Source organism: Rhipicephalus microplus, chromosome 7, assembly GCF_043290135.1.
Source record: "Rhipicephalus microplus isolate Deutch F79 chromosome 7, USDA_Rmic, whole genome shotgun sequence".
In the NCBI taxonomy this organism is placed as follows: Eukaryota; Metazoa; Arthropoda; class Arachnida; order Ixodida; family Ixodidae; genus Rhipicephalus; species Rhipicephalus microplus.
This window is the reverse complement of record NC_134706.1, coordinates 65,007,585-65,021,014: the sequence shown is the minus strand read 5'-3', so window position 1 is coordinate 65,021,014 and position 13,430 is coordinate 65,007,585. Positions and strand designations below refer to the sequence as shown.

Sequence of the window (13,430 nt, the reverse complement as noted above, 5' to 3'; positions counted from 1 at the left end):
AAAAAAAAAGTGCGCCTATTATGTGAGTAAATACGGTATGTGCACCTAACAGAGCACTGCTCATTTACTTGTTATCTAAAAAAGCAAAGCTCAATATGGCAACACACCCATAAAATAGTCTACAATCACAATTTCGCAGCAGTACAATTCATTCATCATTCAATGCGCAAAAGTAGCTCACTGCACTGATATTTAGCAAGAGCTTGCAGTCGACACACCAATATATATGAATTAAAATAACTTTTAAGTTGTATATGTGTCATGCCAAACTGACAAGTCAGCCTTCTTCAATTCTTCTTGAATAAAAATAGCAGAACACAAAGACATAAAGGTACATGGGACTGGCGCTATCCTGGTCAACCTGTCTGTGCTCGTGTTATTTTTGCACTACAGTATCTCTTCAACAAAATGAAAAACCAACTAGCCCCCCCAAAAAAATTTGCTAGACCATGCTGCTTTAGTTAGAGTACCACGAATTATCGCATATAGTACCAATATGTTGGAAATAAGAAATTATTGCATATAACAAACTAACAAACTACAGTGAGCTAGACCATATTGCTTTAATCAGAGTACTACAATTCATCAAATGTTACAAATTGTTGGATATCACAAATCATTACATAGAAGCTACAATAACCAAGCCATATTGCTTTAATTGGAGTACAGTGAATTACCGCATATAACAAATTGTTGGATATAACAAATTATTGCACATAACAAACTACAATTAGCTAAACTATATTGCTTTATTCAGAGTACTGCAAATTATTGCATATTATGAATTCCCATTGAACAAAATATTGCATATAGCAAACTAACGAACTACAATTAGCTAAACCATATCTCTTTAATTAGACTATTACAAATTATCGCATATAACAAATTCTTGCATATAGCAAATTATCGCGTATAACAAACTACATTGAATATACTGGACAGTCTTTCAAACGTTGGCAGCACAGTAGTGGCGTCGACTCACCTGCAGCAGACAGTGTGGTGCGATTTCGATCAAGATAGCATCGCTAGGCACGTGCTGAAGAGCCTCACGGAAGAGCACGGGCGAAAGCAGGTTGTTGACGTGGTACTCGGCCGAGCAGCGCTTGACAATGGGCTCACCCCAGCGGCTCTCGGGAATGGACGAGCTGACCCAGCGATCGCTGCGGAGCTTAGACTGAGGCACCACCTGCACAACACAAAGAGGAAAGGCAGAAGCTCCGTCAGGTTCTCACTGGCGCAATCCAATGAGTGGCACTTCCAAGCAGTCACGGTAGAGCACTTGCATCCGATTTTAACAATATTAAAAAAAGTAGGTAGGTGTTACTATTCAAGCACTTCGAATATTCCGACAGATATTACAGCACGTTGGAATTTGCTCTGCAAAGAAATTGAATTATATTCTAAATTTCGAAGCATTCAAAAGGAATGAATAGACAATGTATGTAAAGCGCACGTAACCTCCTGTGAAGCTGGTTTCACTGAGGCGCAAGGGTGATGCACTCTCAAATTGGGTGCGACATTTAGACGCAACATACCAAAACATGAAGTCTTGCAATGAATACCCAATTCTACACAATTATGTTTAACCAATTCAGAGCTCAGGAACCACGTAGTCCTAGGGACACGTGCGAAATCCGACGCAAAAGCCAGCACCTAAACAAGCCTACAGCCTTTATTAATAAGGATACCTGGGATATTTTACAATCAAAAACCACGATGCGCTGTAGCTGAGGGCTGCAGATGTTTCAACCATCTGGTGTTTTTTAACATGCACCGACACTGCACCGTACATGGGCCTGTACAGTGTTGCCTCCGTCGAAATGCGACCGCCGCAAGCTTGATCCTGGATCAAGCCTGTGACCTTCGGGTCAGCAGCCGAAGGTCGCCGAACCGAAAGTCGACACGACGGCAGAGGACTGTCGACAGCCTTTGCGACAAGGTCGAAACCGCATGCACTCGGGCCACAACAGCTAATAATTTGTAAATAGAGCAACACGAACAATCCATGCCAGAACCACACCGAGCAACCCCGCACCTTTTCCAAGGCCTGCCGAAGTGAGGGTCCGATGCTCTGCATCTGAGGGCTGTGGAAGGCCACGTCCAGGCTGTTCACCTCGCGGGCAAAGATGTTCTCGGCCTTGAGTTCGGCGACCATCTTGGCCACGGCATCGGCGGGACCGGACACGGTAACGGAGTCCTCGGCATTGTGGCAGGCCGGGATCACTCCTTCGGGGCAGCGCTTCCTGGCCTCCTCCCACGTCAGGCCTGGCAGAAAGAAATGAGAGCGTTTAAGGTGAAAGTGAAGATCCAGATGCATGTGCAGGTGTCTGTAAAGTTTGGATCTAATACTGCGATACGATAGCCCAAAACATTGTGCCTGAAAATTGTAAAAGAAAAACAAGGGCCTGAATATAAAGAAGACTTATTGGAGAGAACCTGAACGCACGAGGAAAATGTGTTCTGTTAAGCAGAAATTCTGTTTACTAAGAGATTAAGACAGGTGCAGAATTCCAGTACACATCTAATCATGTTAAAGGCAGTTGTTCGATTTATGCAGCAATTCTATTTGAGAGACTTCCTTTTACTGAGCAACTAAATAGACTATAAATGAAAACCGAGTTCACTGGTGAGCATTCATTCTAGAAAATTAGCAGGATCAGCATGACCGAAAGTTAAACTTTCTTGCCTTCTATTATTTTCCGTCAAAGTGGAACCAATCGGTTGATTAACAGCACTCGTGTTATCTGCCTTATACTCGAATTGCTTTCTGCTGCATGCTCAAATTTTGTTAAGATTGTCATTTCCCCATTGCTGCCTCTCACTATCAATTGCATCATTGCAATTTGCAGCACAATTCAGGCACAAACGAATGGCTTTGTCGACATTGACGCACTCACCAACAGCAGCCATGGCACCTTTAGGCAGGTTTCCCAGCTCTACACAGCGGCCTCGCCAGTAGGCGCACAGCACCGTCTGCTCCGCAGTGAAGCCACCATCGGCGTAGGCGCACCCGATCTCTCCGACAGAGTGGCCCACAATGCCGTCCGGGTGCACACCAACAGCGCGAAGCATGTCGACCAGCGCCACCTAGGAACAATGAAGTGCAACGAAAAATAGACTTTGTAGCCACCTGGGCACACATCTGTAGGTGGTGCAGGTGCTGGTGAAATTATCATGTCCTAGAATGCAAAATCTCTCAACCATCATGCACTTCTTTTTTTTTTTTACTCTCACACTTACAAAAAAGCAAACGTTAACTTTAGCAGGCAGATTTGTTGCGAAATAATGCAATTCTCACGAGCGATTGTTCATTTACTTAATTAAACAAAATCAATGTCTTGTTTAAATTCATCAGAGTACTGTACACACAACAATGTGACAATGCATAGATGTCATAGCCATTTACTTCGTTTTATCAAGCGGTTCTTTACGTCCAGGTTTTACTGCGATGATGTTTGATAGTGACATGCATCTGAATAACCTTCCACAAGAGCCTCGAATCTAGAGGAAGCAATTGCTAACAGATCGAACGGTGCAATTGGTGAAGGTTTAACATTAATTGTGCGTTATGCAACACTGACGGAAAGAACATTGAAGAACAACATATACCTCCACTTGCTCTTTTAGCCCTGCTTTTTATTCCTCTGTCTGTGTGTTACTAATTTATAAATGATATTGATTGATTAATATGTGCAGTTTAATGTCCCAAAACCACTATATGATCACGAGAGAAATTTCGACCACCTGAGGTTCTCTGACGTGCACTCGAATGTGACCACACGGGCCTACAGCATCTTCGCCTCCATCGAATATGCAGCCGCCACAGCCGGGATTCGATCCACCAACCCACGGGTCATATTTAGCAATGATAGATTAAGCAGCAATAGATCGCTTAATAATATTACACTGCAAAAAGATTATTAAGAGATGTGCTGCTCATTGCACCTGGGCAGGGTCTAGACACAAATGCAATAGGTAGCCTTCCAAGAGGCGTGTCACACACCTGAATGGCGGCAATGGAGACGAACGGCGACACCATGGTCTGGTTGTCAGCGTTGTCGCTGGTCACCAGGTCAATGAGGTCGATGCCAAACTGCTTGAGCAGCTCGTGCGACTTGTGGATGGAGCGGGCGAAAATGTCGAACTGCATCATCTGGCGGGCCATGCCGTTCCACTGGCATCCCATGCCGGTGAAGACAAACCACAGGGGCCGCTTCTCGAACGGCACCTGATCGACGAACTTGACGGCTTCCTTGCCCGAGCCGTCAACGGGGACAACAGCAAAGCCTCGGTATGGGAACTGGTTTGTACTGGGCTGGCCGACCTTGTTAAGGAGGGCGTACGCAGAGTCCGGGTAAGGGCCCTCAGCTTCGACCCGGTCTAGTGTGCGCTGCACAATGGAGAAACAAATAAATTGTAAGAGTTGACACATTATACATAAAGTCTGTCATGGAGTGGCACACACAAGACGACTACATTCTGCATAAAGCACCAAAGCAGAAGTTCCATGCATGCATCTTGTGTAAAATGTGGTGTTTAACATATGCAACACCATTACAGATACTACGCTTGTACTGACTATTGAAACTTGCTAATAAGGCACATGAAATTGCAACATAAGGCACAGCTACAACATTCATCTGTTGTCACTGTGCGCAGTAGATGCGCACAATACATAAATTTAGATCGCGCTTCTCACACTAACATTACAGTATTTCAGTATGGTGCCTATAGTGCAGTCAGATCTCCTTACAAATGTAGCCAACACATAAATTATATTCATTATTTGTTTCATCAAATCAAATGTATTGTGCCACAAAATAGATTGTTGTAACAGGCCAGCATCCTTCACTACAAAGGTACTGTCACACCAATCATAGTCGGAATTCAATCTTGATTACAATCATCCTACATTGGCTATCATTGCTTCTACAAACATGTTAAGTACAACACAGTCCATTGCGCCTCTAGTGATGCTCCCAAAGAAGAGCTAGAAAAATGCAGTCATTTATGGAGGGGGCCACGAAAACAGCTCCTCGAAAAAACCCGTCGAAGAGAATGAATCGCTTGAGCAAGTCCTACAGAAGTTTTGCTCTCATCAGGTGAATTTCACAAGAAACAACAGCCTAGTGGAGACGTCTCCACAAACACGCTGCACTTGTGCACACAATATATCTAAAGCAGGAGTTCTCGGCAATGCCTCAGAGAAACCTGCTAAGCTCTATAACGTGCCAAGGAACCCAGTCCTTGCCTTTATGCAAGCGTTTTTCATTCAATTCATGCTACATTCATGTGAATAAGTTAAAAATTAGTAGTATATAAAAATTTATTCACTGATGTGAAACTTAACTCCCTTTCCTCGCACCAACACATAGGCCTTAGACAGAATGGAGGTTCCTTAGATTGACTGCATCTTGGGTACACCCTCTAAGCGACTTCGCTGATGCGAATGGTGCGAAAACTTGTTAGTGGCTCGCAGAACCCCGAGAAAGTGGGGTTTGCGGATCTCGATCTCACTCAGAGAAACCATCGTCAAAATCGCAGCTAACCTCCAGAGATTCTTTCTGCCTGCCTGCCATGAGGACCAGCCTGGGCAGCTCGGGCTTCTCGCGAGGCAGGCTGTCCACGTGGGGACCCGGGTTGGCCTCCATGATGGTGTGAACGTTGGCGCCGCCAAAGCCAAACGAGTTGATGCCCACCAGGCCACCGGGGAACGGGGACGGCTTGTGCACGACCTCGATGGTGCCATCGTGCAGCGACGGAATGTTGGGATTGGCCTCCTTGAAGTGCAGGTTGGCGGCAATGGTGCCGGTCTCCATGGCGAGGATCACCTTGGCTATCGAGCAAACGCCTGGACGGCAGAAGAGAGAGGAAGAAGACGATTAGTGGACACTGATCAGACTTCACAGGAAGCTACGGTCGTCATTCAATGTTTGTACATGCTTCAATTTAATGAACGCCGGCATGAAAAACCGACAGAAGTCTCAAAGTATAGGGTCTCTCTGTAAAGACTTAAGACTGGGTCCAAAGAATTCGTTGATCCTGCCAGTGGACATATTCTTCAAAATACTAGTTTTCTTAGGTGCTGCGCCAGTTACAACGCAGTAGCCATGCTGCAAAGGCTCCTTGAAAGTCTGCTGTTGTGGCCTCTATCAGAAGCTCAGCGTAACCTATAAGGTGGCAAACATTGTAAAAACAGTGACCTGTTCGGCTTTTCTCAAGGTTCTAGGACAGAAAAAAGTCCGTTGGATTTTCATCAAAGCTGACGCACTCCTTATACAGTTTTTATGGGAAACCAGCAGACTTCCTTCTGTCCTTAAAATTTAAAACAAAATAGTCTTGAAGGTAATCATTTTAAAGGTGTTCCTGCCATCTTACAGGCTGTCCCAGAATCTGGGTCTCTGCAGACAACTTTCAGGGTGCCTTTGCAGCATAGGAATCACGTTGTATCCAAAGAAACTTTTTGAAGAAGTTGAATAGGGTACGCTGATTTGATCAAGATTACCTTTTACCAGACCTGGTCCCGTGAATTTGCAAACAGAACCTATATATAAGGGTACCGCTCGTCGCTACTACTTATCATTAAGGCTCATCAACTTCTACTCACCAGAGGCGCCCTCGGAGTGGCCCATGTTACTCTTGACAGAGCCGATCTTGAGTGGCTTCTCGCGGCCGGGACCACAGAAAACGTTGCTGATGGCACCCAACTCCTGCGGGTCGCCGACCTTGGTGCCGGTGCCATGGGCCTCGACATAGCCCACTTTGCACGGATCGATCTTAGCTTCGGTGTACACCTCCCGCAGAAGCTGCTCTTGGACCTTGCCCGACGGGAATGTGATGCCTGAAATGAAGCGTCGAAGAGCAGTTATTACTTGTACTCAGACATGTCCTCAATTGTCTGTATGCATGGTCGGCACCTGTGTATGCTGAACATGTCCGTATAAACGGACAATATGCAAAATACTGAAATGTGGACATATATGTTCGTATTACAGTTACGTCTATGCACGTTTGTATACACGGTCAGAATGTACATATACAAAACATGTCTTTATACCTGTACATATGACAAACATGTTTCTATATGAAGTATAGCTTACAGATTCATGGATCGTGAGAAATATGTGACAAAGATGCGTGAGATGACACTGGTGATTTAATCTTGTGACGACATGGTCTAGTAGTGAACATATAACTGCAGCAGCTCTAATCTCTTGTTAGCTGGTGCAAAATACGGCAACAATCATTAGCGAATATGCCTTTCGCTCTCCCCCTCCTGCAACAATAATTTAATGTCCCTAACATGTCCCTGTTGAAGAAAGCATCCCAAAGGGTCTGCACCAGTGCTACCTCTGATGTAATTTGAGTATTTTGTGGTTGAAGTCTAATATATTCATGCACAGGCTGGAACTCTATGTCACAAGCACTCTATATCTACACCCACTTTACAAACGGAAGTCCTGTGCAAAAGATACGGTGATACATACCTTCATTCTTAAAACCGTCCGCGTTGGCCTTGATGTGAATCATCTTTGCGTAGATGCGGCGGGCCTCCGAAACTCGTTGAAGGAAAAAGACTCCAACAGTTTCACTCCGGACGTACCCTTTTCCTGCAAAACGAAAGAGGGGAGGACAGTCAGTTTAGGGATGTCAGCTTATCACCAAGAGATTGAGCAAATTGGAAAGAGCAGTGTCTTGTATCGTCATAAGTGAACATGATCCAAATTAAGTCTACGCAGATGACGCCCTGGTAACTGCAATCTTCTGGCAGGAAGTGCCTATGTTATGTGCAATAAATCAGACAGCCACTTATTTCTCTCACTAAATTTCTTTCATTTCTGAAGAACTCATCTATGCACCCTTTGCACAGGCTTTTATACTAGTTTCATTTGTCACGAACATATGTTCATTATATCCAGTGATTTGTTATCAATGTTTAACAGTTCCAGTCACTTCAAATGTGCTTGCTTATGTCCAAGAATTAAATATATACGAGCATGTCATAGTGTCAAGATTTCACTCATATGGGAGGCCCACCACAGCAGGGTGATTATATCTTTTTACATGTCAGCATAGGAATGTAATAACAGAATACTGCAGCTTCATCAAGATTCTAGCAAGCAATGTTAGCTTTTTAAACCATGCTGATTAAATGGGTATCACTGCTCCTTTCCAACAAGTCAGGAATACTTGATGTGTGATAGTATGTCTATTCAGTGATCTCGTTCTTCAGTTTAGAAGATAAATACAGTTCAGCTTAGCATTAACTTTTACATTTACATTAACAGACTCAATCGCATGTGCAGAGGCACATTTTTGAAAAACAATTGCAATTCGCTCACCATCCGAGTCGAACGCCTTGCACATGCCATCTGGGGAAAGCATGCCCAGGCGGAAGAAGTTGAGCGACGTGGTGGGCTTCAGAGTGAGCGTGCTACCGCCCACAATAGCCGCATCACACTGTCCGGTACGAAGCGCCAGCATGGCCTGGTTCAGGGCCGTCATCGTCGACGAACATGCCGTGTCGATGGTGAAGCTCGGGCCTGTTAGGAATGCAACGGTGCTTAGATGACAAATTAACGAACACGTTCTCCATCATAAACGTGTGAGTGAGGTTACAACACCTCAAATGATGAAACAAGTTTAACTTGAGACTTTGCCAATACACTCGATGCTGCAGACAGAAGTGATGGATCATGCTTGACACGTCAAAAAAAAAGTTCGATTTCCAGCTGAACTATTCATCCAGAAATAATTTCAACTTGAAAGACCTTCGCTTCCATAGTGCAGCTTAAAGTGGACGAACATCCCGACAGAACTTGGTTTCCAGCTGGGCTTTAGCCATGTTCTAGCTGGATTTTCATCCACTTCGGGAAAAATTATAGCACTATATAGCTAAATTATTGAACTGGAAGTCTTTCCAGCAGGAAACATTTCAGCTAGATAATCCAGCTTGACATCAAACCTTTTATTCGTCTGGACACGGCTACACATGTGACAGAACAAAGCTTCAGACAAAAAAAAAACGATGGGATGGCAAGTGATTGTCGGTTCTCACCGTGGAAGTCAAGCGAGTAGGAGATGCGGTTAGAGAACATGGCCCTGCAGCAGCCGACCAGCGCGTATCCGTCGATCTTGTCTGTGTCCACGTTGAACGCTTCATCCGTCTCAGACTCTGAGGAGCCGATGAAGACACCGATATTGCGCCCACGCAGTGTGGCTGGGTCGTATCCGGCATCGACAATCGCCTCGTATGACGTCTCAAGAAAAAGCCGCAGCTGCGGATCCATCACGTGCGCTTGCTTCGGGTGGACGCCGAAGAACTGGGCGTCGAAGTGTGACAGGTCGCGGATCTTGCCCTGTCGCTCCGGAAGACCCAGAAGACCTGAAGAGGCGAAGAGATTTAGATGAGACGAATTTTAGACTTGGTAGACGAGCGTCGAACAAGTTTTGTAAAAGACACCTAGATGTGTTTCAGCACCTACAGACGAGTTTTAGGCATATTTAAGCAGTTATAGACAAGGTCTAGACGTATTACAGCAGGTCTAGAGAAGTTCTATATATATCCCAGCAGTTGAAAACCCCTTTTAGACATTCTTCAGCAGTTGTAGACCTCTTTTAGACATGCTTCAGCAGATGCAAATGACTTTTAGATATATTTCATCAGTTGTAGACAACTTTTCCACATTTTAAATGCAGTACACCAGTTTTAACTGTGATTTGTATGTGGCCTAGCACAGGCTTTTTATCTTTGCATTCCTGCGGTCACCTGTCAAGATGAAATCTCGAACATGTTCCGGTTTTCAGATGTTTGGCTCGAGCTCACGCGGCTGGCCACAAGCCAGCAAGCCAGCAGTTGAAATGACGACAGCCATACTCGCTTCTGGACAACTGTACCAGCCAGAACGGAACTTTCGAAACCCGAGACATGACCATGTGCATAAGATATCAACCTTAATTTTGAGGCTATCTGCCTTTTCTACGGAGAATCGGAGCACCTCTTTTCTGTACTGTCGTACAGCAGTACAAATGCTGATGCATTCTGACAGTGCTGCCTCAGCAGTGCTCTTCGAAGGAAGGCGAGGGGGTCAAGCCTATTTACCTCAACCCAGAAGAAATGATGGTGGCTTCCAGGTAGCCTTAAAAGGTGCATACCTCCTTGAAAGGTGCATACAGCTTTTCACATAGATAAAAAAAAAGTCCGAATTTTGCCGCAAAGGCGAAGTAATGAACGCGGAACAACACATTGGAAGGTCACGTGCAGAATGACAAGCGGATCAAAACGTGCCCCGCGTTTCTCGTGTATAAATGACGCACGAAACCTACTCACAGGTAGAAATGAATGTGAATGTATCACTTGTTATCTCGCTGTGTCTGAAAAGCGCGCCCTCTTCGCAAACGGAGACTGTGCAACGATTGCAGTGACCTTTGTGCGCCCGGTAACTACAACAGAATCGTTCCGGTGAAAGTCCAAGGCCAGCCAAGGGGTACGATTGTCCTCACCACGAGGTCAGCAAGCGCACGCGTGAGCGTCCACCCTGCCTCCTCTCCGCGGGGCAAAGTACGCAGGGGAGACGGCAGCGCGCGCCGCTGCGTCGTGACGATGTGGCGACGCACGCTAATAGCGCCATCTTGCCGGTAATGCTCAACACACAATAGTCCCCCCCCCCTCGATATGTCTATCACCAGCGTTAAGCTGTAGATATTAATAGCTTGTCCTTTGAACATTGAAATAGGTACTTCTTTGTGGCTCAGTGGCTAACCCCTCACACTCACAATTCAGAGTTCCGGCGTTCGATTCTGGGCGCTATTTTTTTCTTTCTAGCGTTTTCATATATATAGATACGTATACATATACGGTGAGTTACGGCGACGCCGATGCCGGGGGCCAAATTTAGCCGAGAATGTCCATATATTTGCTATCGCAATGAAAAACGCCGCCATTCTGGGCTGCACACGGGAGTATAAAGGCTGTAGTAGCAGCCTCGGCAGTGCATTTTTGGAGAGTCCAGCCTATGTAGCACAGTCTAGAGGGGATTATGGCGACCTCCAGGGAACCATCTTTGAAAAGGTGTACCTTTTCGCGAAGAGAGAGAAAAAAACACCACCATGCTGTGCTACACGAGGGAATACAGAGGCTGCAGTCACAATCCCGGCAGAGCGTTTTTGGGGGGTCGTGCATGTTTGCCCTAGCCCAGAAGAAATTATGGCGGCACCCAGGTAGCTGTCCTTGAAAAGGATACATCGCGGTTTATCTGACCGCGTAAGACTAGACACGGGAATGCACTGCACATTGATAAATATCGAACTATTTCGAGCTCCGTATACCTCGAGGCCATCTGGTTTCTTCGTCTGTGACTAAATCGACACCGGCGTACAGCTTCTCCTTGAACTCGGCAAGGTGGTCTGCTTGCGGGAAGTAGGCTGAGAAGCCGGTGATGACAACATCCTCGTCTGTCATGGTTTATCTGCAACGAGACAGGAAATAATAAATACGTGTGTGTAACGTATACAGCAATGCCGCACACACACAAATATGACAGATTTGGTGGCGGCGAAAGGAACAGATCGAAAGACACGCTGGTCAAGCTTCATTCGACCTTGGCAGCTCCGACGCACGCTAAACGCCCAGTGAGTTTTCCGCAAGCTTTGCCGGTCCTCGACCATGCGAGACACACTCCGAGTCGTCTGCTATGCTGCTGCTGCTGAGCGATCGACTGCGGAGCAGACGACACGGTGACACGGAGAAATGCAGAGGGCTAGCAGACAGTATACATTCGCTCGATAAAGAATAGGAAGACAATGAGCAGTGGCGTGTATAGGCGCAGCCTGGAAATCACAAGCGCATAATGAAGTTGCGCACGATGCATGCCCCAAATGCGAATGTGCTTTTCATGCAGACGTGACGGCTGCGGACTCGCAGAAACACGGAGTATAAGCGCACGCAAGGCACATATCGACGCGACATAAACAGAATCGATGGTACACATCACGCGGGGGTCCAAATGAACTTCTTTCGTGTAGATCGTGCAGCAGACGACACTGCTACCTCTCTCTGTCATATGATCAAGTTTTATATATTCTAGCCTTTCGGTCGACGAAATCACTATCAATGATCGATAACGTTCAGGTTCACTACCCAAACCACAACCATCCTCTTTGATCAAACATGTCGATGCCTGCGTTTGTACGTGTGCATGTGTATACAAGTGTACGCAGACACACAAAGCTGAAAATTTTAGGGGGCGAGAGGAAGTTTACCCTCCAACCCGGATATGCCAGTGATATCCACTTAAACGTCCAAACTCCTCAGGGGCATCGTCCATACGAGCAATATAGTTGCGCAATGAACTGACGAATGAATTTACTGTCGCTATTACAACACATTTAGCCAACGCATATTAGCCAAAACGATTCCCGACCCCGACTATAGTGCATCGCAGGAGCAAGACAACAATCGCGACAAAAAGGCAAAGGAAAACAAGCGCGCTCGGAAAAACTACCATTGCTGCTGGTATGCAGACGACAGCTATCTCGCTCGGATGTCAAAAAAAAAAAAAAATCTCACCGCGAGGCGCGTTACGCCAACCGTAATTAATTCGAAACAGCTCGCTAATGACGCTTCGTAACCAACGACGCGCGACCAGAATGCGTTAAACGCATTCAATTTCCGGTCATCGAAAGCACGATAGGCCACGTGAACAGCCTCGGTGTGTGACGTCATTCCTGTACAACTCGCTAAGAAGCCTTTCACCGAAAGCGCGAAACGCAACTAACACAAGATAACCTTCAAAGCCCACAGCATCGCCATCAGTGCCTGCAGTGCGCCCGCAATCGGTGCAGGCCGAACCGATCGAGCCGCAGCTAGATTTTTCTTCGAGATATCTTCCACGGCGCTCCGCGCATACAGATGCGTAAACAACCGCACACTGTGACATCCGCGAGCTAAGAGGCTAGGCGGGGACTGGCGCGGCGAGGCATTCATTAATGTACAAAAACAACACGCCACGCATAACACCGCGGCGCTGACGCAGTCGCCACTCGTGACGCAAATTGTGCCCTCCCGCGCATTTTCAACCGAGCCACTGGGCTGTATTACGCGCACGCTTGTGTATGTATTTATGTATACAGTGTACACAGGAGAGAGACCTTGTAACGCTGGACGTAGAAGGAGGAAACGGAAAGAGGTGGTCCTGAAAATATGAAGAAAACTGGTTTGAACGATGCCGCGACGCGGATAAATGAGGCGCAACAACTGGACGGATTACACCTCCAACGAGGAACATTATTTAGATTTATTTGTTTTTAGGACACTTTCAAACAAATGAGGGATAATTATAAGGATGGTTAATGATAGTAAGCAAGGCTTCATGTCCCACAACGAATACGTGAATTACGAGGGACACCGTAGTGGAGCGCTCCCGAAACTG

The 13,430-nt window shown here is 46.0% G+C and overlaps 1 protein-coding gene across 2 annotated transcripts in view; it reads right to left on the bottom strand.

Annotated features, from left to right (window-relative positions):
* The window catches only part of LOC119179527 (fatty acid synthase-like), a 71,917-nt gene that overhangs the window by 17,431 nt on the left and 41,056 nt on the right, over positions 1-13,430 (bottom strand). For both annotated transcript variants that reach the window (XM_075869228.1, XM_037430620.2), the window contains exons 2-11: positions 11,329-11,468; positions 9,059-9,385; positions 8,343-8,543; positions 7,488-7,610; positions 6,608-6,841; positions 5,550-5,851; positions 4,004-4,390; positions 2,898-3,087; positions 2,036-2,265; positions 983-1,186 (exon numbers count right to left, since the gene is read on the bottom strand). In XM_075869228.1, coding sequence (XP_075725343.1) covers positions 983-1,186; positions 2,036-2,265; positions 2,898-3,087; positions 4,004-4,390; positions 5,550-5,851; positions 6,608-6,841; positions 7,488-7,610; positions 8,343-8,543; positions 9,059-9,385; positions 11,329-11,461 — 2,331 coding nt within the window. In that variant the 5' untranslated portion in view covers positions 11,462-11,468. The remainder of the gene's footprint in view (positions 1-982; positions 1,187-2,035; positions 2,266-2,897; positions 3,088-4,003; positions 4,391-5,549; positions 5,852-6,607; positions 6,842-7,487; positions 7,611-8,342; positions 8,544-9,058; positions 9,386-11,328; positions 11,469-13,430) is intronic.